Source organism: Euprymna scolopes, chromosome 42 (assembly GCF_053919585.1).
Source record: "Euprymna scolopes isolate OS-2025 chromosome 42, ASM5391958v1, whole genome shotgun sequence".
Lineage (NCBI taxonomy): Eukaryota > Metazoa > Mollusca > Cephalopoda > Sepiida > Sepiolidae > Euprymna > Euprymna scolopes.
Window position 1 is genome coordinate 15,993,524 of NC_136523.1, and position 26,611 is coordinate 16,020,134.

Below are 26,611 nucleotides of genomic sequence, written 5' to 3' on the forward strand. Positions count from 1 at the left end.
AATTGTTAGTAGTGGAAATTTGTTAAATTGGATTACTTACTTAAGGAGGCGACTTATCAAAAATTTGTTTACATTGGACTTGAAGATGACCATATTGTAGTCAGCTGGAAAGCAGGCAAACGGAAAAGAGTTCCACAGACATGCAGTTATAAGAAAGAAGCTTTGTTCATGGAATCTACATTTAGGTTTAGGCACAAATAAAGAGTGGGGGAAACTATTGATAGTGGTTTCAGATAGACGAGTGTTTCTCATGAAAGTTTAGCGAGGGGAGACCATAGATTGGAGCTCAGACGAGCACTTGCCATGAAAATAACGATAAAGCAGAGACAAGCTTGCAACGTCTCTTCTGTGGGAAAGAGGTTGCAGGGAAAAGAAAAAGGCATTCCCCACTAGGCTACAAAGTCTATTTTGAAATCTGTCGAGGCAGGATAAGGTCTGTCTAGCAGCTCCTGCCCAGATGTAGCAACAGTATTCTGTCCTTGGACATACCTGGCTCTTATATAGGTTTCCTCTTTGTAAAGACATTCACAGCAAGAACTCATCTTACTACCAAAACTGCAAAGAACTTTCCATGTGCTTAGTATCAAACAGAATTTCCATGAACAGACTTTCTTTTCAAGCACTTCCCATCTGGAACACGTTTTTTTTTTTTTTAAGATTACTTCCCTGTGGGCTGCAATATAGTCATCTTCAAAATCCAATATCCACGAATATGTGGCATAAACTGTTCTTATATGTAATAAAATTTGATTTTAAATCCAGTTTTTGTCCAGTAAATAGTTTGAATACGTTTTATGCAAAAGGAGTGAAAAGGGATCGAAAACCCTTTGTAAAAAATTAAGATATGTTGTGAAATTTAAATAATACTTTCACTAAAAACACTCGACTAACTACAACCACTACATATGAGTTTGATAAGTGGTGATACTTAAGTAATAAAAAATGTATCAAATTTTAGTAATAAGATAAAATTACTGCACTGGTTGACTTCAGACACATGATGGCATCTTATATTCATTAATCTTTATCCTCGAGTGGCCTTCGGGCCTAGATAAGTGGTTGACTCCCAAGTTAAAAAAAAAAAAAAGGTATTAAACATTTACTGTTATATAAAAGGAACTTAGTGTGTGTGAATTTGTTCGCTCTGAATTCCTAAGGAGTTGGGTTGATTTTTATGAAATTTCACACAAATGTACTTTATGTATCTGGCAGTGTTCTTAGATAAGTCTCACATCGAAATGTCTTCCATAAGTTTTAATAATCGAAAAAAATCCGATAAAAGAAGGAACAGGCAATTTTGACCATCTTATACAGCCTAACATCACAAGTGCTTTTGAGATGTTTTATCACCACACAAGCAAAAAGTCCTGGCATATAAAATCAACAGTAAGTTCTTTGATATTGCAGGGTCGCGTTCTTAATGAATGTTTCTGTTTAGAGCACAACTGAACCATGATACTTGACGTTTTTTTCATTTTAAACCTCAATTCAAGCTATTATAACTGCACAAACAAAAAGGCCAGATATATAAAATCAACAGTAGTTCTTTTGATATGGCAGGGTTTCGTTCGAAATCAATGTTTCTGTTTAAAGCATAATTGAAGCATGATACTTAACTTTTTTATTTTAAACTTTAATTTAAACCGTTATATATAAAAATAATTTTATAAAATCAACAGTAGGTTCTCTACAGTGCAATGTAAGCTATAATGTTTTGTGGACTAAGTTAGTGCAGAAGGGGAAGGCATATGAGGTTTCATCCCGATTCAATGCTATGGGTCTCCAACTAGAGCAGGTCTTGGATATGACCTAAAACTATATCCGATGGTGAGGCCCCACCTTGCGGGCCTTGGGGAGTGTGGAGCCACCCTTTAATTTCCATTTCTCCCAGGTCCACTCTGACCCAGAGTGGTAATACCTGTTAGGGTCCCAACTATGGGTTAAATAGAATCTGACATAAAAAAAAAAAAATACATACTCCATTAAAAATCGTTCCTCAAAATAACTAGATTCGCCATTAAATAACCTGAAAAAGGTTTATATGCCGTAAAACAAAAACAACCAACCAACTAGAGCAGGCAATCAATCGATTTGATTGAAAAATGAGCGATTTCACTGATTTCGATGACAATAAGAATATGATCATCATCCAATCCCAAGCAACGTCGAGTTTCTTGAGGATATTTTTAAAGAGTTTTTATGAGCGCAATATTCCATTTAAAAATTCAAATATTTCAGATTTGCATTAAATTTGATCCATAAATCATTAGACAGCAATTAAATAAGACTAGGGGGCAGGGGCTTTGCCCTGTCGTAAAATATGCTTAAATATGATATTTTTTTTATTTTGTCCAAATTTAATATATATTATTATTATTATTACGAGTCGTGATTTCAAAAGTAAAAAGAGAAAGGTATTTGGGTGCCATCAGCTAGAATCGAAACCCAAAGCAAAACTGTAGCATTTAAAGCTGATGACGTTATCACTGTGACACACACGGATAAACTGATTAAAAATAAATTAAGATGAATGTACAAAATGTATAACGATATTTTCAATTTTGGCTCATTTTTTTTTTTTTTTTTTTTACCCCTTAAAAACTATTTCAACCGGCTAAAGACCCATAAAAGAAAGGTCCATAAAAAAAATCCAATCATTTGAGACCCCTAACACTGCTCTGCGACTTTTAGTTTTTGGAAAGATAGTTTGAAAATATGGAGACATGGTGGATTTCAAAAATTAGATTTCCTGAATTCAAGGGATCTTTAAGAAATTGAAATTCAGGAAATTTTACTTAATTTGCCTCTAACGACTTATTGGTCAACTTTAATGCAAATCTGAAATATTTAAAGTTTCAAAATGAATAAATTGAAATTTTACTTAATTTGCCTCTAACGACTTATTGGTCAACTTTAATGCAAATCTGAAATATTTAAAGTTTCAAAATGAATAAATTGAAATTTTACTTAATTTGCCTCTAACGACTTATTGGTCAACTTTAATGCAAATCTGAAATATTTAAAGTTTCAAAATGAATAAATTGAAATTTTACTTAATTTGCCTCTAACGACTTATTGGTCAACTTTAATGCAAATCTGAAATATTTAAAGTTTCAAAATGAATAAATTGAAATTTTACTTAATTTGCCTCTAACGACTTATTGGTCAACTTTAATGCAAATCTGAAATATTTAAAGTTTCAAAATGAATAAATTGAAATTTTACTTAATTTGCCTCTAACGACTTATTGGTCAACTTTAATGCAAATCTGAAATATTTAAAGTTTCAAAATGAATAAATTGAAATTTTACTTAATTTGCCTCTAACGACTTATTGGTCAACTTTAATGCAAATCTGAAATATTTAAAGTTTCAAAATGAATAAATTGAAATTTTACTTAATTTGCCTCTAACGACTTATTGGTCAACTTTAATGCAAATCTGAAATATTTAAAGTTTCAAAATGAATAAATTGAAATTTTACTTAATTTGCCTCTAACGACTTATTGGTCAACTTTAATGCAAATCTGAAATATTTAAAGTTTCAAAATGAATAAATTGAAATTTTAAGCATTCTTTTAGAATAAAAGTTATGTAATAAATTTTTGATTAAAAACGTAGCCAAGATCAAAGTGTAGTATCTGTTCTGATGCTGCACTACACGTTTTTTGGTCTCGGTTAATGGAGGAGAAATCCTTTATGACTAATACATTTTTTTTATTTTGGTTACTGACTAGAGTGCCCCTTTTGGGGAACTGGTCCCCCCCCACCCCCACATTAAAAACCGACCTTATGCCTAACTCTGCCTTTGCGGGAAGGCACGTTAAAAAAAAAATAGATAAAAATTCTAGACTTAAGGTATAGTACTGTTATAGCTTGATTTTAATCTTCGTAAGAGGACATAGAAGTTTTGTTAGAGAAATCAATTTTTCCCACCCTGCATTCTGCAAGAGTTCATTGAGCTCTGTAGTGATTTCAAGAGCCAAGGTCTTACCATCCATCCAGCGCCGTCATAGCCGAGATTGAACTCACTACACAAGTTTTTAGTGTAATTCAAATTTTGTCCGTAGCTGGATACTTGATGCTTTGCCTGGATATCAACGGTATTATTTATCGTGATGCCATTACTAGCTGGGGTGCCTACCACGGCTTAAGAGAGTCTCATCTACCCTCTTACAATTCCTTCTAACAATTCTATTTAGAGCCCAACAGTCTCTCTCTCTCTCTCTCTCTCTCTCTCTCTCTCTCTCTCAGACAACTTCAACTTTCGGCCAGACTTGTGCTTTGGCGAGGACGTTTTTCCTTCTATTTCAAAGGTATTCATGACTTTTGAGACAGTGCCTCTTGAAACACTAAGCATTTGAGCAGTCTCTGTTACACTAGAGCCTACCAACAATTTCGCTTCTTTTAAAGTCTGAAAGACTTATCTAGACCCTACAGCTCTCTTATATCCGGGTTACACTATTGTTTCCCGGGGGGGGGGGGGGTATTATATCTAGGTTACACTGTATATTAACACCGGCTCTAATTTGGGACCACTATACCCGGTTTTTCTTTTATTCGAGTCTCTTATATCCGGGTTACACTGTATTTTTTTGGTCCCCTGACGAAAGGAGGGTGGACCTGTAAATTCACCCTTGTCCGTTTGTCTGTCTGCACTTTTCTCAATAACTACGCCTTGGAATTTTTTGAAATTTTGCACAAACATTAAACATGATATGAGTAAAAAATGTAACAACAGATTTTCCGGGTAGACTCGGTTGCTCCTCTAGAGTTGTAACTAACTGATTTCTATATAATTTTGTTTGTCTATACTTCACGATAACTCTTGGGTGTGCCCCAGGGGCTCTTTTAGGGCTAATAAAAACATTCCATTTTTGGAACTATTTTACCATATTTGTTCAAAATTTTCTGTGTATGTCTATTTAGAAGTTTTGCATGCTGCTGAACTCAAATTTAAATATGTTAAGGCCTTGGGGACTTTTGGGGCTAAATGGGAGGGGGGGGGTAAATGATGGACTTAGTCATTTCTTTCTCTTGCATGATGCAGAACTCAAATTTACGTATGTTAAGGCCTAAAACTGCACTGTTTGTTCATTTTCACCAGGATTTGATGTCCCTTGGGGATTTTTAAGGCTAAATGGAGGGGGGTTGCTGAACTTAGTCATTTTTTTTATGCCTTGTTCGCTGTGCAATCACGAGGGACCATGCATGCTTCACTTGTTTTTATTGAAGTCGAAACCTTGCATCCTGAAGATTAATCTAGGGGGATTTTTTTTCTTTTTTCTTTTTTTTTTTTTGGGTCAAAACATTAAAACCTATTTTTGTTTCTCGTTTTAGACTCTCACTATTGGATGATGCTGTAGAGTTTATTAGCGTTAGGATGCGCCGTAAGCACGTGGTGGGTGTGGTCATCACTGTGTTCCTCTCCTGGAACCTGCTCACCTATTATATCCTTGTATCCCGCCAACATGGAAAGGTAAGTTTGGATGCTTTCTTTGGCTTTCACCTGCCAACTGTGATTTTTTTTTTTTTTTTTTTTTTTTTTTTTTTTTGTACCATTACAAGATGAACTGTCAGACATAGTTCGAGAACAAGTTTCGACACTGGTGACTCTACGCATCTACAGGGTGGTCGCTAGAAAAGCGTGAAATTTGAAGGTCAGCTTAGATCATGAAAAAACGCGTGATTGCTATTTTTTTTTATTGGTTCTTTTGTTGTCGAATCGGTGGCAATCTGCATATTGATTGCATTATGATTTCATTATATCTTGCTCTGTTCCGTCTGCCTGTTTCCCACCTGACTACAACTTGGATGTCTTCAAATCCAACGTAAACAAATTCCTGATGAACCGCCCCCCCCTTAAGTAGACACTTTATGAAATCTCAACACTAACGTACAACGTACTGTACATGCAATAACTCTTATCCCTGAGTGGCTTCCGGGCCTTGATAAGTGGTGACCCCCTTGTAAAAAAATAAAAAAAATACAAAAAATATTTATTTCTTCGATTTAAATTTTAATACCCACATCATGGACGGGAGCAGCAGGAAACAGCTTTCAGATTTTCAAAGGCAGGTGATAATTCTTTTCAAAATCTGACTTGGGGACGGACAAAATGTTTGGCCGTGTTACTAAATTTTTTTTCAACGATTACAAAGCATCAGTTTGATAATGTTGTTGCTGCTTTGAAACGCAGAACTGAAAACGTGCTTGGCAAGAGCTTGGAATGATATCCCACAAGTTACCCTTCAAAACGCCACACGAGCTTAGATTTCCCGGTTGAGACGCTGCAGTGAAGTGCACGGACAACATTTTGAGTATCTATGAGTATAATATAACATTTGTCTTTGAAAAACTTTGTAAAAATTATTTTTTGTAAAAATAAATCATTGTATGACAAATTTCCTGCTTTTCTAGCAACCATCCTGTATTTCTAGACAAATACATCAGAATTAACTCTCTCCGACAAGTCATCCTCATGAGGCATCTGCAAAGGTTGGGTAATGCTCTTTGCTCTTCATTAGAATTATTTCAACTCCCCTAGTATGCCTAGCTTGGGTTGAATTTTTTTTTTTTTGAGTGTCACTACTTATCAAGATCCAAAGTCCATTCAAGGATAAGCCTCTATCTCACAGAAGAGATGTTGCGAGTTTGTCTCTGATGTATCGTTATTTTCATGGAAAGTGTTCAACTGAGCTTCAATCTATGGTCCCCCCTCGCCAAACTTTCACAAGAAACACTCGTCTAGCTGTAAACACTATCAATAATTTCCCCCACTCTTTATCTGTGCCTAAACCTAAACATAGATTCCATGAACAAAGCTTCTTTCTTAGAACTGCACGCCTGTGGAATTGTCTTCCGTTTTCCTGCTTTCCGGCTTTCCGGCTGTCTACAATATGGTTGTGTTCAAGTCTAAGGTAAATAAGTTCTTGATGAGCCGTTCCATATAAGTTATTAAATTTACCAAATTTTCATTACTAATGATTACTATATTGACCAACTTCTACTGTACACTCTTTAACCCTTATCCTTGAGTGGCCTCTGGGCCTTGATAATGTGGTGATGCCTGTGTAAAAAAAAAAAAAAAAAAAAAAAAAAAAGGGTTAAGTGTTAGGTAGATGTTGAGACAAGATCAGTTACGGTGGAACTTGGGTTTATCTAAATGGATGACTCAATAGGAATTTACTCACATTAGACTTGAAGACGACCATGTTCTAATCAACTAAGAAGCAGACTATAACATTCCGCAGACACAGTTCTAGGAAAATGTTGCTTAAATATGATATTTTAATTTGTCCAGATCTTGTATATATTATTATAGAGTCGTGATTTCAAAAATAAAAAAACAGTATTTGGGTGAACATATACAGGGTCAAGCAAAATGATCTGACACATCTGTTAGGTTTAATAAAAGGCAAATAAAGTAAAGAGACAAAAATGTGTATTTATCCTCGAAAAATTACATATAATGCCATTCTGTTTCGTTAAGTTTTAACAATTAAATCAGTCACATGGGATCCGTTATTGTCCACACGCTCTCGAAGGCATTCACGAAAGTCAGCCAGTTGATTTTCATTTCAATGCAGAAAGCCTAAAAGCCTGGGTGAGTAAAAATGTCAAACAGCATGGGGACTGTTGAACTGAAGCTCTTACCGCTGCTACATTTTTTGGAGTTCTGGCGACGCAAGGTCGGTTGGCCGGTTGATTTTCGTTTCAATGCAGATCCAATAGCTCTGAAGTTGGTAACTGTTACGTCTGGAGAATAGGGTTGTCGGAATCATGGAATATTTAAATGAAAAGTAAACAAACTCATTTTAGGTGAAAGACTATTTATTACAGTCGAAACAGAAGTTATATTTGCAGTACGATATGCGCGTGTTAGTGCAGCCACCATATTATATATTCTCCCTGGAACTCTCTAGTCTTTATTTTTTTTATCTAATTTATTAGAGTTATTTCCCCTTTAGTTTTTGATCACTATGACAGTAACGCATAACAAGATCGTGTTTTGAGTTGGTACGGGATCATGTCTACCAAGATTAAAGGGCAAACAGAACGCTCGTTGTGTCGCAGTTACAGATTCGTTTGTTTTGATAAGCGTTTCCACAATGAAAGCACGATGCTCACCAGTTTCAATTCATGTCAGCAACTGAAAAAGAAACACAAAACAATGGCATTATAAATAAACAAAAAAAAATGGCATTATATGAATTTGAAAGTAAAAACGCTTTTTTGTTTCTCTACTTTATTTGCTTTTATTTAACCTACAAATTTGTCAGATCATTTTGCATGACCCTGTATATATATATATATATATATATATATATATATATATATATATTAGCAAAAGTACCTGTCGTTGACTGGGTTCAAAAACAGCCTACAGAAAATGGACTTTGATTTATGAAAGTACTAGCGAGGGGTACCCGGTGTTGCCCGGGTGTTTGTAGGTGTGTGTGAAAAAAAAACAGGTGCCCGTGAAAAAAAAGCCTTGACGACGCGCAGTTGGAAAATAGTAAAGTGTGAAAAAAAAAAAACAGGTGCGCGTTTTTGATTGACGTGACGGCGATAGGTATTCAGCAGTTAGAATTTTTTTGCGGGACAGTTTTTAATGAGGTCAATAAATCGGTTTGTTTGTTTTTAAAAACCCGCTCCCCCGTCTGATATGACGAAGTCGACATTGACCAAACGTTCACTGGCTCTGGGCCTGTGATTAGAGTCGAGTTTCGCTTTTTTTTATACCGAAAACCGAATGTCGGGAGTTATGTTCCAATAGTTTCACTTTATTTACATACAAAAAGGACAAACAAACAGCAGAGACAATGGTACGCTGGGAATTTTGTTTAACTTGATTAAAAAAAAGATGGAGATGATGTTTGTTTGCGAATCTGAGATATTAAGATCTAGGAAGTATAAGAAAACTTCTCCTGGAATCTAACCGATGCGAGAACCCCGACGCATAAAGCCTTTCATGAACATACACAAATACGTGTGCCCATTTTGCCTTTTAAAGATTAGATTTTCAAAGTGTCATGATTTCAAAAGTAAAAAAAAAAAAAAAAAGTATTTGGGTGCCATCAGCTTGATTCGAAACTGAAAGCAAAACTGCAACATTCAAAGCTGGTGATGTTACCACTACCAAAGTGATTAAAAAGTAAAAATAAACTAAGACGAATGTAAAAAATGCATAACGATTTTTTCAATTTAGACCCCTTAAAAACTATTTTAACCGGCTAAGAACCCATTAAAAAATGCTCCTTAAAAAAACTCCAATCATTCGAGGCCCCTGGTGTCGCTTTGTGACTTTTAGTTTTGGAAGAGATTGAGTTTGAAAATATGGAGACAGACAGACAGGCAAACATATTTTATATATTAGATATATATTAACTGAAATTTTGAAATACTGTCAGATTGCAGATTGTATAATACTGTAAAATCCAAGTCTATGAAAATTTTAATATCAATATTTATTTTCATGGCAGGTGCTCGTCTGAACTCCAATCTCTGGTCCCCCCTCGCCAATCTTTCACGAAAAACACCCGTCTAGCCGAATCCACTGTGAAAAATTTCCCCCACTCTTTATCTGTGCCTAAATCAAAACGTGGATTCTATGAACAAAGCTTCTTTCTTAGAACTGCATGCCTGTGGAACTCTGTTCCGTCTGCCTGCTTCCCACCGGACTACAACTTGGATGTCTTCAAGTCCAACGTTAACAAATTCCTAATGAACCACTCCCTTATGTAAACACTTCATCAAATCTCCACACTAACGTAATGTACTTGCAATAACCCTTATCCCTGAGTGGCTTCCGGGCCTTGATAAGTGGTGACCACCGTGTAAAAAAGAAAAAAGATAATCCCAGAGCTCAAGATAGAGCAATAGTACAAATAAACATTTGGAGTTAAATTCTGTCAAATTTTTTTTTTTTTTTTTTTTTACAAAGAAGTTCCCACTTATCAAGGCCTGGAGGCCACTCGAGGATACTGTAGTCAATGGGATAATATTAAATTCTGTAAATATTAAATTCTGTATATAAAATTGTAATATTAAATTCTGTAAATTAAAAAAAATTATGAGAAATTTATTTGACAAGGAATAGAAAATTAAATTTTTTTTTTTTTACAAAGAAGTCCCCACTTATCAAGGCCTGGAAGCCACTCGAGGATACTGTAGTCAATGGGATGATATTAAATTCTGTAAATATTAAATTCTGTATATAAAATTGTAATATTAAATTCTGTAAATTAAAAAAAATTATGAGAAATTTATTTGACAAGGAATAGAAAATTAAATTTTTTTTTTTTTTTACAAAGAAGTCCCCACTTATCAAGGCCTGGAAGCCACTCGAGGATACTGTAGTCAATGGGATAATACTTGTAGTCATCCTTAGTAGTGGAAATTTGGTAAATTGGATTACTTAAGTGGACGGTTCAACAAGAATTTGTTTATGTTGGACTTGAAGGCAACCAAATTGTAGTCAGCTGGAAAGCAGGCAAACAGTTCCACAGGCATGCTGTTCTGCGGAAAAAAAGCTTTGTTCATGGAATCTACGTGTAGATTTAGGCATAGATAAAGAGTGGGGAAAATTATTGATAGTGGTTTTTAGCTAGCCGAGTGTTTTTCATGAAAGTTTGGTTAGGGGGAGATCAGACAATCACTTGCCATGAAAATAACAATAAAGCAGAGACAGGCTCGCAATGTCTTTTCTGTGAGAAAGAGGTTGCAGGGAAGAGAAAAGGGCATCCCCGACTAGGCTACAAAGTCTATTTTGAACTCTGTCAAGATAAGATTTTTCTAGCTGCTCCTACATAAACTTGGCAACAGTACTCGGTCCTTGGACGTACCTGGCTTTTATATAGGTAGAGAATTGCATCAGCAGTGAGATATCTACTGGAGTGGTAGTTCCCCCCCCCTTAATCCATGGATTTTCAACAAATGGCTCTTCTCATCAGAAGAAATGTTTTTAGCAAAATAAAATTTGTAAGAAGTCATAAATTTCTATTTAGCGCATATATTGAAAAACTAAAAAATATGCTTGGATGAAAGCATATTTATTAGTACATATTACCAAGTAGTATAACCACTATGCCACGGGTCCTTGAGCAGTGCGAAGAATACAAATAATATGAGTAATTAATTCTCATCTCAAAAAATTCAGGAAATAAAATGTGAAATTTGGGCACAGCCTTGAAAACATTCGAATTAGAATTTATGAAAACCATAAGATGGTTATTTGAAGAAAAAAAAAATCAATAAATAATTGATGGGGAAATTCGATTGATTTAAAAAAAAAAAAAAAAAAAATCAATAAATGATTGATGGGGAAGTTTGATTGATTTGAAAATTTCAGTTGAGAAACCCGAGTCGAGTTTTTAGGACAAAATAAAAAAAAAAAATCGTTAATGACATCTAAAATACATTAATTATTTCTCCTGCCATTAAAATTAAACTAGAAGAATACCCGTCCCAGGACAAGTAAAATTAATTCTTTGGGCAGAACATATTTGAACCACTTCTATGTCGAAATAAGATTAAAATCAACATGCAATACTACTAAATCTTATGTCTAGGATCCTTATTCGAATTTTTCTCTAAACTCATATGATTTTGATTCTAAAGAAAGTCAAAAAAATATTTTTTAAAAAAAGACCATAACCGTGGCCGGAAATTCTGTTTACATCACCCTGGGTACGTCGCAATCCAGCGATGGTTCTGGCTGTTGTGCACCTGCACCTGGTCCTGCACCTGCACCTGGTCCTGACAGAAGTTTTTTTTCATCTTGCCTCACATCTTTGAAGTCGGCTTGAAAGTCAATATCAAGGTTTACCTAGATGCATTAAAGAGTGTGGTGATCCCCTGGGGCAATCAGGTGGCTGTTGACAGACCTTGGGTGTGGCAGCAGGACTCGGTGCTGGTCCACAAGTCCAAAGAAGCCTAGGTTTGGTTTCAGAAGGAGTGCTATGACTTTGTACCCTTTTCTCACTGGCTCCCCTCCTCCCCTGACCTAAACCTGCTAGACTATTTTGTTTGGTCATATATTAAGAACATCACCAACATGACTTCCCACAATAACAAAACCAGCTTGATTGCCACCATCAGCCGAGTATTTGCCGTTTGTGGAAAGGACATGCTCCTAGTTCCGAACCCATATCGAGACAGTGGTTGAGGCTGAAAGCGGCTACATTGAATAGATCTCAGCTCTATTGCATAATCAAGTTACCTGAATTGATTTTGTTCAGTAAAAGTTTTAAAGTAAAGCTGTGGTGTTGTTTTCTTTAGTGCGACAACTTAATCGTTCCGCCCCGTACTATTTATTTATTTTCCACACAAGATCGATATGATCGGTAATGAATTGTTCGTTTAACCTCCAGTGAAAAAATCTAATTATTCTCTGGAAGGAATTGATTTTATACATTTTAAATGGTCCATTTTTTTTTTAATTATTTTATTTTACTTTTTTTTATTTCTTTTCTTTATTTATTTTTAATAAAGCCCAGTTTTATCATTATGATACAGCTTCCTATTCTAGTAGTCTCTTTCCAGGAACTGCAGGTTTATGGAACCCTCTACTTGCTGACTGTTTTCCTCCTATCTATAACTTTGATCTTTTAAAGATTAAGGTGTACTGTTGTCATATTTGAGTTGGTGCATCTCTGCTTCATTTTAGTGTTTATGATGAGGTGCAACAATGTATCTATAATTTAATTGATCTCACTCTATCTTGTTCAATAAAACCTTTCCCTCACAGACGTGATGTTACTAGTCTCAGTCTTCTCTGTAAATACTATTATGTCTGATCTATTCCCTGCTTCCTTTGTTCCAGCTCGTTTGTCTCGTTGGTCTAATGGTCTTCTATCAATTCACTGTTTTGATACTTCATTATAACACAGCTTCCTATTCCAGTACCTTCTTTCCAAGAACTGCAGGTTTATGGAACTCATTACTTGCTGACTGTTTTCCTCCTGCAAATAGCTTTGATCTTTTAAAGACTGGTGTACTGTTATCATATTTGAGATGGTGCCATTTTAATAATTTAATTGACCCTTCCCTTCCCTTCCTTCTTTTATGGTCTTTTTTATGAATACTATTATGACGTGTTCTTCAGAATTATCTGATCTCTCCCTCACAGACGGTCCTGGATATGACCGTAAACTATATCCAGTGGTGAGGCCCCAGCTTGCAGGCTTTGGAGAGTGTGGAGCCACCCTTTAATTGCCATTGCTCCCAGGTCCACTCTGACACGGAGTGGTAGTACCTGTTGGGGTCCCAACTATGGGTTGAATAGAAACCGACTTGAAAACAACAAAATATATTCTATTAAAAAAATTTTCTTCAAAATCTTTGGATTCGGCATTAAATAACCTGAAAAGGGTTGATATGCCGTAAAACAAAAACAACCAACCATCCTCACAGACGTGATGTTGCTAGTCTCAGTCTTCTCTGTAAATACTATTATGGCATGTGTTCTTCAGAATTGTCTGATCTATTTCCTGCTTCTTTTGTTCCAGCTCGTTTGACTCATTGATCTAGTGGTCTTCATCAATTCACTGTTTTGATACCTTATTGTAAAACAACTTTCTGTTTCAGTAGCTTTTTTCCAAGAACTGCCAGCTTTTGGAACTCTCCTCCTGCTGACTGTTTTCCTCCTACCTATAACCTTGGTCTTTTCAAAACTAAGACCAATAGACATCTTCTGTCTTGGGGATAATCATGTTTTTTTTTTTTTTTTTTTTTTTAACTCTTTGCATTAAGTGGCTTCATGCCTTGTCTGAGGCAATTTCCATATTTTTTTTTTATTTTGAAATTGTAATATATTTGAACTTCAGTTAAAAAAACACTGATTTAGTATTATTGACTTTATACATTTTAAATGTTAATTTTTTAAATAAAGCTCAATTTCATCATTATAATAGAGCTTCCTATTCCAGTAGCCTCTTTCCAAGAACTGCAAGGTTGTGGAACTCCCTTCCTGCTCACTGTTTCCCTTCCATGCACAACCTTGGTCTTTTCAAGACTTAGGTCAACAGGCATCTCCTGTCTTTGTGATGATTATCTTTCGTTATTGCTAGCTTCTTACATTAAGTGGCTTTATGCTTGTCTGGAGCGATTTTCATTCAAAAAATGCCATTCTTTGAGTTTTGATTGGCTGCTAGTCTACCATCAAGCACCACACAATTTACAGACTCGAAATTTGATATACAGGGTACTGAGATTCGTGATCAGTTTTCGGACAGAAATTTTGCAATTAAGGGGTCAAAGTTAAACGATTTGACCTTTGAGAACTCTACCAAACTCCTCCGATAATTTTGGGTATAAACACTTGAAATTTTAGATATAGGTTCCTTGAACATGAATCTAACTTAATTTGAGCCCAAACAATAAATGTTAAGGGGTCATAAATATATATATATATATATATATTATTTACTATAATAATTAAATACCTACAGACACTAGTGTTTCATCCTTTCTAGAATCTTCAGTGCAAGGTGTCATAATTAACACCAGTCGAAATTAAACATTTTTTACGTCAGCCAGAGTGATCTAATCATCATATGATGATCTATGGGTAAAAATAGATACGATGGCATGACATTATGGGAAAGAGAAAAGAGAAATCTTTTAAATTAAGTTTTGGTTTTAAGTTAATTTTCCTCAATCATTTTATCATCCTGAAGAAGTCCCCCGAAAATGGGTCTGAAACGTTGATATTTTTCTAATGCTATAGGCGTTTCTTTTCCCTTTCTCATATATATTAGCAGACCCCCCGGCATTGCCTGGCTGTAAAATACGCTTAAATATGATATTTTGATTAATGCAGATTTCGTTACGATTTAAAAAGTTAAAAGTTAAAACAAGAATGACTCGTGCGGCCCCACCAAAAATCGAAACCAAAATGTTTAGCTTACAATTTACTTTTTCCTTTGACGTTAATGCCTGAGCTATGAAGACATGTTTACTGCAAGGCTAAAAATTAAAACTTGAACCAATAGTTATTATGTTACGCAGGCATATTCATAATGCCGTCGTTCGATCTTCACCTGGCAAATTACATTTTTTTAATTTTCACACTTTTGCACCGATTTTCCCACACTAAAACCCAAATATAAAGTTTTACATGGGTTCAAATACCCTATATAGTAAGTTTCATGTCTGTAGACCAAAAACTGATAGAGGAGTTTGGTAGGCAAAATTTTTTAAACATATATATGCATACATAAATATATATAGAAAGAGGTTTGTGTTTACTATAATTTTTTTTACGCAAATATTACGCAAGTATAAATCATGTAGAATATCTGCATGAATATAATTACACGTAATAGTTAACTAATAAGAAAACCGAAAAAAAAAACTAATAGGGAATTAATTAAAATGATTATTTAAAAGAATATACAAATTAGCTAGATATTTTGCAGATAAATGCAATTTCACGACACATATATAACATAGTTGTATTTTCTTTTTAAATAAATAAAAAAGGGTTTTTCATATGAACAACAACAACAAAAAATGAAAAATAAAAGTGTTGCCCTAAAGAAAACAGCTGTACAGCTTTATTTTAAGGCTTTTATTGAAAAAAAAAATCAATTCAGGTAACTTGATTGTGTAGTAGAGCTGACATCTATTAAATGTTGCCGCCTTCAGCCTCAATCAATGTATGCTTTGCTCTGCATTTTTATCAGCCTTCATAAATACCCGCATATCTCATTAAAACTTCAAACTATAGTTCAACCATGAACATTTCATAGTGTTTCTTACAGCAATCTGCATAAGTTATTTTTAAAATAATATTCCTTTTGAAATAATAAATGTATGTTACAGAGTTGAACGATAAAGTTATCACCCCCTAAAGAAAACAACACTACAGCTTTATTTTAAAGCTTTTTATTGAATTCAGGTAACCTGATTACGTAGTAGAGCTGACATCTATTCAATGTAGCCGCCTCCAGCCTCAATCACGGTTCGATACAGGTTCGGAACTATAAAAAAAGAGAAAGAGTATGTTAGAGAAGACGATCGGGTTAGAGATGTGGATGACGTTCGAGATCACATTAGAAAGGTGGGTGACGTCACAGCCGTAGCAAGAATGAAGAAATAAATGTTGTTACAGCGGGAAGAAGCGAGTTGGAGTTCTTTCCTATTCTTTGTCTAGTTTGCAACTAAGGCTACAATGTGTTGGTAACGTTACACTATCAAGTCCATAAATAGGATTGAGAGGGTTCATACCTTTACCATAATTTATTATGTTCAATGTTTTCGATGCCCGAGCAACGCCAGGTCAGTCTGCTTGTGAATTAATAGGTATAAAATATTTCATCAAAAGGAAAGTCGGGAACTTTTGCATCGATCTGTGTAGTCATAAAACGGGGAGGGGAAAAAAATTTACTCGTTATCTTGGCATCTTTCTGGTTCATGGTTTCATTAGCGCCTTGTTGTTGTTGTTTTTTTTTTTTTCTCCCCCCCCCCTCCCGCCCAGAACTTTGAATCGTGAATTTTATTCAATTAAGGAAGTATCGATTAGTAATATTTTATTTAAATCGTTTTCTCAGAATCGATTGATTTGGTATTTAGTGAACCGGTCTCCTTTCGCTTGACGTGTTCACAAAAGTATTTATTTACTGGCAGAAGCATCGATCTAAAAAGCAGTAACAAATTGTAATAAGAACGTAGGTAAATCACGAGACTGCATACCTCTTCATTAAACGCTTCCTAAAAACATTCCGTCTATTAACTCTACAAATATTTCCCTCCTCCAATAAATGAATATACATATACTAGCAACGTGACCCGACGTTGCCCGAGATTAAATAAGAATCAAAAAATGTTTCGCATTTCATCTATTAACTCTACAAATATTTCCCTGCCCCAGTAAATATATATATATATATACATACATATATATATATATATATATATATATACACACACACTAGCAGCGTGACCCGACGTTGCCCAGGATTGAATAAGAATCAAAAAATGTTTCACATTCCATCTATTAACTCTACAAATATTTCCCTGCCCCAGTAAATAAATAAATAAATATATATATATATATATATATACTAGCAGTGTGACCCGCCGTTGCCCGGGATTGAATAAGAATCAAAAAAATGTTTCTACAAATATTTCCCCGCCCCAGTAAATATATATATATATATATATATACTAGCAGCGTGACCCGACGTTGCCCAGGATTGAATAAGAATTAACAAATGTTTCACGTTCCATCTATTAACTTTAAAAATATTTCCCTCCCCCAATAATTGAATATATATATATATATATATATATATATATATATATATATATACTAGCAGGGTGACCCGACGTAGCCCGGGATTAAATAAGAATCAACAAGTGTTTTACATTCCATCTATTAACTCTGCAAATATTTCCCTCCCCCCAATAAATGAATATATATATATATATATATATATATATACATTCTGATGAGTCGTAGACGGCGGAGCACGTGTCAGTGGATAATTATATTTTTTAAAAATAATATATATACCGCTCACCATGTGGGGGTACCAAATTGGTTAAAGGGAAAATTATTCCCAACTCAATTCAGGTAAAAATGCACTTTCGTAAATAATTGAATTCATTCTAAGACGTATCGCAAAAACAAATAACATATATATACATACATACATATATATATATATACACACACCAGCAGCGTGCCCCTACGTTGCCCGTGAGTAAATAAGAATCAACAAGTGTTTTACATTCCATCTCTTACGTCTAAAAATATTTCCCTCCTCCAATCTATAATATAAATCTCACCTCTCTGTTTAAATGTATGTATGTATGTATGCCTAAAACTTTCGACAGAGACGACGGATTTTCACGAGATTAGTATCGTTTTGAAACTCGACCCTTCGGACGGCAAATATCGAAAAATTGGCTAAAAGCAGTAATTCCTTCACCCTCAACTGGGCACTTTTCTGCAGAGAGGGGTTGCTTTTTTTCACTGATTTGTTATGTGTATAAATTATTTCTTATCGTTATGGTATGATTTGTTATGTGTATATGTATTTAAATTATAATTTCCTATACCATCTTTATTTACGTTGTGTGTGCTAAGTTTTTAAATTTAATTCAAGTAAAATTGTTCAAAGTTCTGGGAAAATATGCTGGAAAGGACGGTTGGAAATAAGTCATACACCCTCCCACTGTGAGCATGCAATCGCTACAGCTATATACTGAGAAAACAGAGCTATTAAACCTGAAATAGGGATAAGAAGTTAGTGTCCCCAATGATGCTAGGTCAAACAGAACGGAGAGAGAAAAGATAACGAAATACCAAGGCCTTATGTATAGCATTTTTTTTTTTTTTTTTTTTTTTTACAAAGGAATCACTACTTATCAAGGCCTAGAGGCCACTCGAGGATAAGGGTTACTGATTATACAGAAGTCAATGGGAAAATATCGTAGTAATCCTTAGTAGTGGAAATTTGGTAAATTGGATTACTTAAGGAGAGCAGCTCAACAAGAACTTGTTTACATTGGACTTGAAGACAACCATATTGTAGTCAGCTGGAAAGCAGGAAAACAGAACAGAGTTCCAGAGGCGTGCAGTTCTGAGAAAGAAGTTTTGTTCATGGAATCTACATTTAGGTTTAGGCACAGATAAAGAGTTGGGGAAATTATTGATAGTGGTTTCCAGCTAGACGAGTGAAAAAGAAATTGGAATCTTGGGAAGATCTCTATCATTCCAGTAATTATAGGAGCAGCTGGACTCTTGAAAAAGAATTGCCTGGCAAATATACTCGGTGAACCAAGTGCAAGAGAGATATAAACAATTTCACTCAAAAGGAAAGTTAGAATCTTAGAAAGATCTCTCGGTTGGGATGCATGAGATAATGGATGAATGGATGGCATCCAGTAGGATGCCCCAATCTCAGCTAAAACAAGATAAGAAAATTAAAAAAAAAAAAAAAACTTAGATAAACGATATGTGTTATATATTTTCACTTTGTTTTATAATATCCATTTGAAACAGCCATACTCAACTTTTCCTCCATGATTAACCGCTCGGCTTTAGTTATTTCACCCACTAATCGCGTACAAAAAATTCATAGCCATCGTTAAGTGACCACAATCGATGCCTTCGTTCAGTCTTGAAAGACAAAGATACCCCCTGTTGGGGCAGCTGCGCGTGTAATTGTGAGTCAAAGGTTGTCCAGTCACCAACCACACTTCTCCTGAATCGGCACAGAGTAGTCCAGAACAACTGGAAACAATGCTGAGATAAGCGGAGAGCACATGCAGCACCCAGAACCCCCAAATGGGCACCCATTTAGTACCGACCAGGTTCAACATTCAAGTGACCAAAATACAAGAAGGTCAAAAAAAAAACCTTTTTATTGTTTAGCAGTTTAGGTTTTGCATAAAAATAGTTTTATACATTTCGTATCAAAAAAATCAAACAAATCAAACCTTTTTTGGTCCCCCGACAAAAGGAGCATGGACCTATAAATTCACCCATGGCCGTTCGTCTGTCCGCACTTTTCTCAATAACTACGCCTTGCAATTTTTTGAAATTTTGCACAAACATTAAACGTGACATGAGTAAAAAAAAAAAAAAAAAATAGCAGAACGGATTTTCCAGGAAAACTCCAGTTGCCTCCCTAGGGGTACCTTTCGGGTTAAAATGGCTAAAATTGACACTTTTGTGCTTATTAAAAAAAATTAATGCCTTGGATTTTTATAAAACTTTCTAAAAAAAATTGTAACTAACTGATTTCCCTATAATTTTGTTTGCTATACTGTGCGATAACTCTTGGGTGTGCCCCAGGGGCTCTTTTAAGGCTAATAAAAACACTCCATTTTTGGGACTATTTTACAATATTTGTCCAAAATTTTCTGTGTATGTCTATTTATTAGCAGTTTTGCATGGTGCTGAACTCAAATTCAAATATGTTAAGACCTTGCGGACTTTTGGGGCTAAATGGGGATGGGGGTAAATGATGGACTTAGTCATTTCTTTTTTTTTGCATGGTGCTGAACTCAAATTTACATATGTTAAGCCCTAACACTGCACCGTTTGTTCATTTTCAGAAGGATTTGACGTCCCCCGGGGACATTATGGGGCTAATTGGGGAGGTGGGGACAAATGTTGAACTTAATTATTTTTTTTATGCCTCGTTCGCTGTGCACTCATGGGGGACCATGCATGCTTCACTTGTTATTTAGGAGTTTAGGTTTTGTATAAAAAAATATTCTTATACATTCGTATCAAAAAAATAAATGTTTTTTTAAATCGAAAATTACTAAAGTTTATTTGTACAACGTTTCTTAGACACGACACAATTTGAAAAGAAATAACTATTTTTCAATTATCAGTTACTTTAATTATTTAGCCCCACTATATAATTTCTTACCCTCTAGAGGTAAATTTACCCCTCGTTGAAAACTTCTGGTTTAGAAGTTATTAGAAGCCTCTGTTCAGTCTCAAGAAACAATGCATACTCCCTGTAAGGGTAGCTGTGTAAAACAAGAGTTGCACAATCCCCAACCACACCTCTCCTGAATAGGCACTTTTTGAGTCAAGTGGCAAGAAGTGCTAGACGACTTAAAAACAATGCCGAGATAAGCGGAGAGCACATACAGCACCTGGAATTCCCAAATGGTCACCCATTTTTGTACTGACCAAACTCAACGTTGCTTAACTTCGTTGATTTAATGGCAACTGGTGTGTATGCTCTATATGTTTTAAAAGGTCTCTATATATACCTATAAAAGTGAGAATGTGTATGTGAGGACACTTCTCAACCTATATACTCAATGAATTTATGATCTACAAAATTGAAATTTGGTATATAGAATATTCAGATATCTGGAAAACTTTTTAATCGGTTTTCATATGGAAAAAAAAAAGGGCTGCTAATGGCTCAAAATTAGAAAAAAATAATACTTGGGAGTCCATCGGATTTTTTCTGTTCGTCAACTTTTTCACAAATGTGCAAGCCCGATCATGAAACATGACGGCTTTTTTTTATGCTAAGAATTAAGTTAAGTAGGTTTGTAAACACTTTTTGGAAATCATGTCAAGCTGGCTTAATAGTTATCATACTTGACTCACAGTCTCTAGGTTTTGGTTTCGATCTCAGCTTGAGCTTGAGTTTTTTTTTTTTTTTTTTTACTTACAAGAAGCGAACTTTTTAGGAAACAAACAATACTCACATGCACATGTCTCAGTTTCTTTTCTTTTTTTTACTTCATATTTTTAAAGGAATTTAATATTATGTTTAATATTGGACAACGCCGGGTACATCCTCTGGTATTTCTGGTATGTTGTTGTTGTGGAACTAACCTATGTTACCTACTAATAGACTATTCCAATCTCAATAAATACGGGAACACTAAACCATAAGGTGCCATTTGACACTCGATACTTGTACTGGGCTGGTCACTGAAGTGTGGAGTCTGCACAGATGATGCACTCAAATTAATTGTCCTTAGTCAATGGAGGGAGAAACCTTTCTATATATACTAAGACAATTTTATTTTTGCAAACTGCCCGCTTTTGAGGGGAGCTGGTTATCTCCCACATCGAACCGACTTTGTGTCACATTTTGTTTTGTGGGGAAACAAATAACCAGTCAATATCCAGTAATCGTACTGGACTGGTGGCTGAAGTGTGGTGTCTGCACAGATGATGCACTTAAATTAATTGTCCTTAGTCAATGGAGGGGGAAACCCTTCTATACTAAGGCAATTTTTTTTTTTTTTTTGCAAACTGCCCCCTTTTGGGGGAGCTGGTTTTCTCCCACATTAAAAACGACCTTGTGTCACATTTTACTTTTTGTGAGGAAGCAAATAGATATTAGTCGATATCCATTGGACCAACCTCAGCCGTTCGTCGTCTATGAAGAACAACCCACCTGTTGTATGCTTTGCAATACATGTTGTTACTTTACTTTGGCATTCTGCTTTTCTTTGTAACACTTTAACAAGGCTATCTATAATATAAAAGGCAAAATGGGCGCACACGTTCGTGTATTTCCGTGAACGGATTTTTTCGACGGCTTTCACAACTATTTTGGAGAACTTTTCTTAAACTCCCCAGATTGTAATATCTCCAATTTGAAAACCGATATTGTCTCCATCTTTGATCGCTTTTTAAAAAAAAATCTCTGGTTCCCAGTGTTTGTTTGTCTTTTTCGTATAAGGCGAAACTGATCAAAGCAAATCCTTTCGGCTGGGACATCCAGAAAGGCAATCAGCTTTGATCAATGTGGGGGGAAACCCTTCATATCAGACAATTGCTGTTCATTTGGACACTGTCAGAGTTCCCCCTTTTTGGGGGGAGCTAGTTTTCCCCAACATCGTGGGGAAACAAATATGGCAACCAGACGTTCATTTCTTTTTGATTGACATCGCTAGATTTGAACGCTTTTCACTTCCTGTCACATCATGGCGTAGCGGTAAACTCTCAGGCTTTCTTTCACTTTCTTTTCTGCCTTCACGTCACGGGTTCAAGCCTGCCTGCCTGCCTGCCTGCCTACTACCACTTCCCCCCCCCCCACACACACACCTACAAACATCCGGGCAACACCGGGCACCCCTACTAGTGTATATATAAATGAATAGCTGACGATAATTTATCAAATATATTGACTAATATTTTTTTTTTTTTTGCCCCGATCAGGTCGACTCTCCGGAAAACATCCGGAATAAGTTGGAAAGGATGGAAATTGATATTCACCAGCAATTACGGGAAAACGAAAAGTTACTGGAGCAATTACAGCAATACAGGAAAATATCAGGTACGGAAATCTTTTGTTGTTTGTATATTTTGTTGTAGAACAACAGGTGTTACAAGACCGGGGTGATAGGAGAAGCAGGATAGTCAATTACCATCATCATCATGATTTGATGCTGGCATGCATTGGACGACTTTAAGAAAATTGACTTCCAAAGTACCTTATCTCTGACCAAGTCTTTATTTATCCCTCTTTCCTGCAGGCCCATTCTTATCGCTTCCTCTTATGTTTTCTTTGGCCTTCCTCCATGAACTGAACTTGCTACCTCGACTGGTCTATGTTTACTAACCTGAGAACTCTCACCCATTCCTGTATCAGTTAGTCTGACATTCGTTTTATACACGTGAGGGACAGCTTTAAAAAATTGACTGCGAAGCTAACTTATCTCAGATCTTTATTTTTCTTCCTTGGATATGTATTCCACTTGTTAAAATGTGAGCAATAATAAATGTAAGCACGTTTACAATAGCATCAGTATACACGTTTGCGGTAAAGTCGAACTCATATTTGAGGAAGGGAATTTTCCCGAAATATCATACAATATGGTACTTTCATCTGACCTTGCTGCCGCATATAAGAACACAATTCAAGTATAATACACACACACATATTGTCCTAGTGGGGTGGGGGTGGGGACTTTACCCAGTCATAAAATATGCATAAATATTACATTTTAATTTGTCCAGATCTTGTATATATTATTATAGAGTTATGATTTCAAAATTGAAAAAAAACAAGTATTTAGGTGCCATCAGCTAGAATCGAAAACAAAACTGTAGCATTGAAAGCTGGTGACGTTACCACTGTACCAACGTGACACGCATGTGAATTGATTAAAATTAAAAATAAACTAAGATGAATGTACAAAATATTTTACGATTTTTTTAATTTTTACCAATTTTTGACCCCTTAAAAACAATTTTAACAAGTTTAAGACCCATAAAAGAACGGCCCATAAAAAATCCAATCATTTGAAGCCACCCTTTGACTTTTAGATGGTTTGAAAATATGGAGACAGACCGATGTATAGCCGTTTATATATATTATATTAATAAAAAATGCAAATATAATACACACACACATATGTATATATAAATAAGTAATGCAAGTATTTTATATATATATATATATATATATATATATATATATACACTAGCAAAAGTACACTAAAAAAGGTGCAAATATAAACTTTAGCCCTTATAAATCAAAACTGGTATACCCGAATAGAACTGTATTCAACATTAAAGAAAATGGAAGACTATATTATTTAAATAGCCTGCCATGATCTACAGACATGACATAAAATTCTTGGACATTGCAATATTCCTGATATCAAAAAGTTGCCGACTGTAGTTGATGGAATGAAAATACAAACATCAAAAAACTTCAACTGCGACGTCTGTACGCAAGGGAAAATGACAACCCGTAACCCCTACAGGGCAGCTCAGGTGCATAAGCTCGTGGTTGAGATGTACCTGTAGCCAATACCTGTGGTGTCACCCGTGCTTTCGTCTAGTGGTCGAATTCGTCATCGTCGTCGTCGGTCGCTCTCTGGTTCCGCTTTCAAATCAGCTTCCGAACGTCACCTGGGCTATCGGAGAAATATATTGCATTCACAACGGCATTTCCAATTAAAGAAAAGAAAGTCAAAACTTAATTTGTTTTTCCTAACATAGAATTGATTATTGTCTTCGACTTTACAAATAATAGTTACACACTGGCCTAGTAATGCAACTTAGGGGGCTGGCAGTTTTCTTTCCTTTACCAAGTTCTCCGTTCTTCATCTACCGTCAGTCCACAGGAAGAGATCAGCTGTCAGAGCGAAAAGAAGACCCCGATTAGCCAAGTGTCTCGTTTTTATCAAATCAGTAATTCCTCCCTCTGCCTTTTTGGAGTTATTCTTTCTTTTTCTTTTCCTCTCCCTCTCTTTTTTTATCCTATCAATTTCTACTCCTCCTCTCAAACTTATCTCTACCCAATTTTTAACCCCCATTTGCACTGAGGTGTTTCTACTTATTAAATTAGGGGTGATTAGTCACCCCAGTCGAACAACGCTCGGTGGCGACCCTCACCCCCGACCCCCACCCCAAGCTGTCAGCTAAGATATCTGAGTCTCTTTATATCGCTCAACAGAGGTTTTAAAAACAACCTTTCATGTTAACAGATATATAACGACAATGATATAAAACAATTATTTGTTTTTTCTCTTTCTGACAAAATCCCATAGACATTTCTGTTTAAAACAACATCAAACCATCATCATCATCATCAGAATTCAGCTGTGCGAATTCCTCTGAATTCATGTCGACTAGCAAGGTCACTCGGCATTGCTTGGTCCCCATCAAGTCACAAAACTATCAAAGCAAGATACCAGACAAGAAGGCCAAAAAAATCCTATCAATGATGCATTGTGATTTGAATGATCTTGTGAAACCGATGACCAGAGAACATTATAGATATGTGTTGAATTTCGTAGATGACCATTTAGGTTTAATAATCGTTTACTTTTTAAAGAACAAATCTGATACCCTGCTAGCAACTAAAAAATATTTAGCTGACATGGCTCCCTACGGTGAAATCAAGTGTATTCACTCTGACAACAGTACGGAATTTACTAATAAAGACTTTGAACTTTTACTAATTAACCATCATATCAGGCATGAAACATCAGCTCCTAGATCGCCACACCAAAACGGAACTGCTGAAAGAACGTGGCAGACACTTTTTGAAATGGCAAGATGCCTACTCATTGAATCAAAACTCCCCAAAAACCTCTGGACGTACGCACTTATGGCGGCAGCCTATATACACAACAGGTGTTTTAACAAAACACTATCTAAAACTCCATATGAATCTTTCTGTGGTAAAAAAACAAATTTAAGCAGAATGCATATATTTGGTTCAACTTGCTTCGCATATATAGATAAAAAGAGTAAATTGAATATTAAAGCCAACAGAGGTATATTTCTTGGATACGATAAAAACAGTCCAGCCAATTTAGTATTTTTTCCAGAGAAAAATAAAATAAAAAGAATCCGATGTGTAAAATTCACAGACACGTTTAATTTTACAGACGAAAACCCGTCATATGAAGAAGATGAAATTATATTTCCTCAAATTATTAAAACAAACGAAGACAATAAAAATGACGGAGACAAGATTATCCATGATGATGATGATAAAGTCGACAGATATCCCAAAAGAAATAGAAGGCGACCCGATTTTTTTATGGTCGATAATATAAAAGATTATCAATTCAATGGAAAATGTGCCAAAAAGCTTTAATGAAGCAATTAATTCAGAACATTGTGATGAATGGAAAATTGCCATGAAAAAAAGAAATAGATGCCTTAACCGAAAATGTTACCTATACGGTAGTGCTTTTCCCAAAAGATAAACATGTTATTTCTACAAGATGGATCTTTACAAAAAAGACTACCGCATCAGGCGTAGAACAGTACAAAGCAAGATTTGTTGCTAAAGGGTACTCTCAGATTTACGGTATAAAATATTTTTCTATGTTTTCACCGACCACAAACCTAACGACAATCAGAATTTTACTACAAATCACATCGCAATATGACCTAAACATCCATCAAATGGACGTAAAAAATGCTTATTTGAATGCCCCAATAGACTGTGAAATTTATATTACCCCTCCAGAGGGATTTATAATGAAAAATAAAAATAGTGTGTGGCGACTTAACAAGTCATTATATGGTCTAAAACAGAGTGCTCATTGTTGGAATACAGTATTTCATGATTATATTATTAAACAACAATTCAGACAATGCGCTGTAGACCTCTGTTTATATACCCAACACAAAGACG

The 26,611-nt window shown here is 35.4% G+C and overlaps 1 protein-coding gene across 12 annotated transcripts in view; it reads left to right on the forward strand.

The window, feature by feature from the left end:
* LOC145266937 (alpha-1,3-mannosyl-glycoprotein 2-beta-N-acetylglucosaminyltransferase-like) overlaps positions 1–26,611 on the forward strand; it is a 471,814-nt gene that overhangs the window by 386,438 nt on the left and 58,765 nt on the right. For all 12 annotated transcript variants that reach the window (XM_080122740.1, XM_080122745.1, XM_080122746.1 and 9 more), the window contains 2 exons: positions 5,340–5,478; positions 22,666–22,783. In XM_080122740.1, coding sequence (XP_079978866.1) covers positions 5,383–5,478; positions 22,666–22,783 — 214 coding nt within the window. In that variant the 5' untranslated portion in view covers positions 5,340–5,382. The remainder of the gene's footprint in view (positions 1–5,339; positions 5,479–22,665; positions 22,784–26,611) is intronic.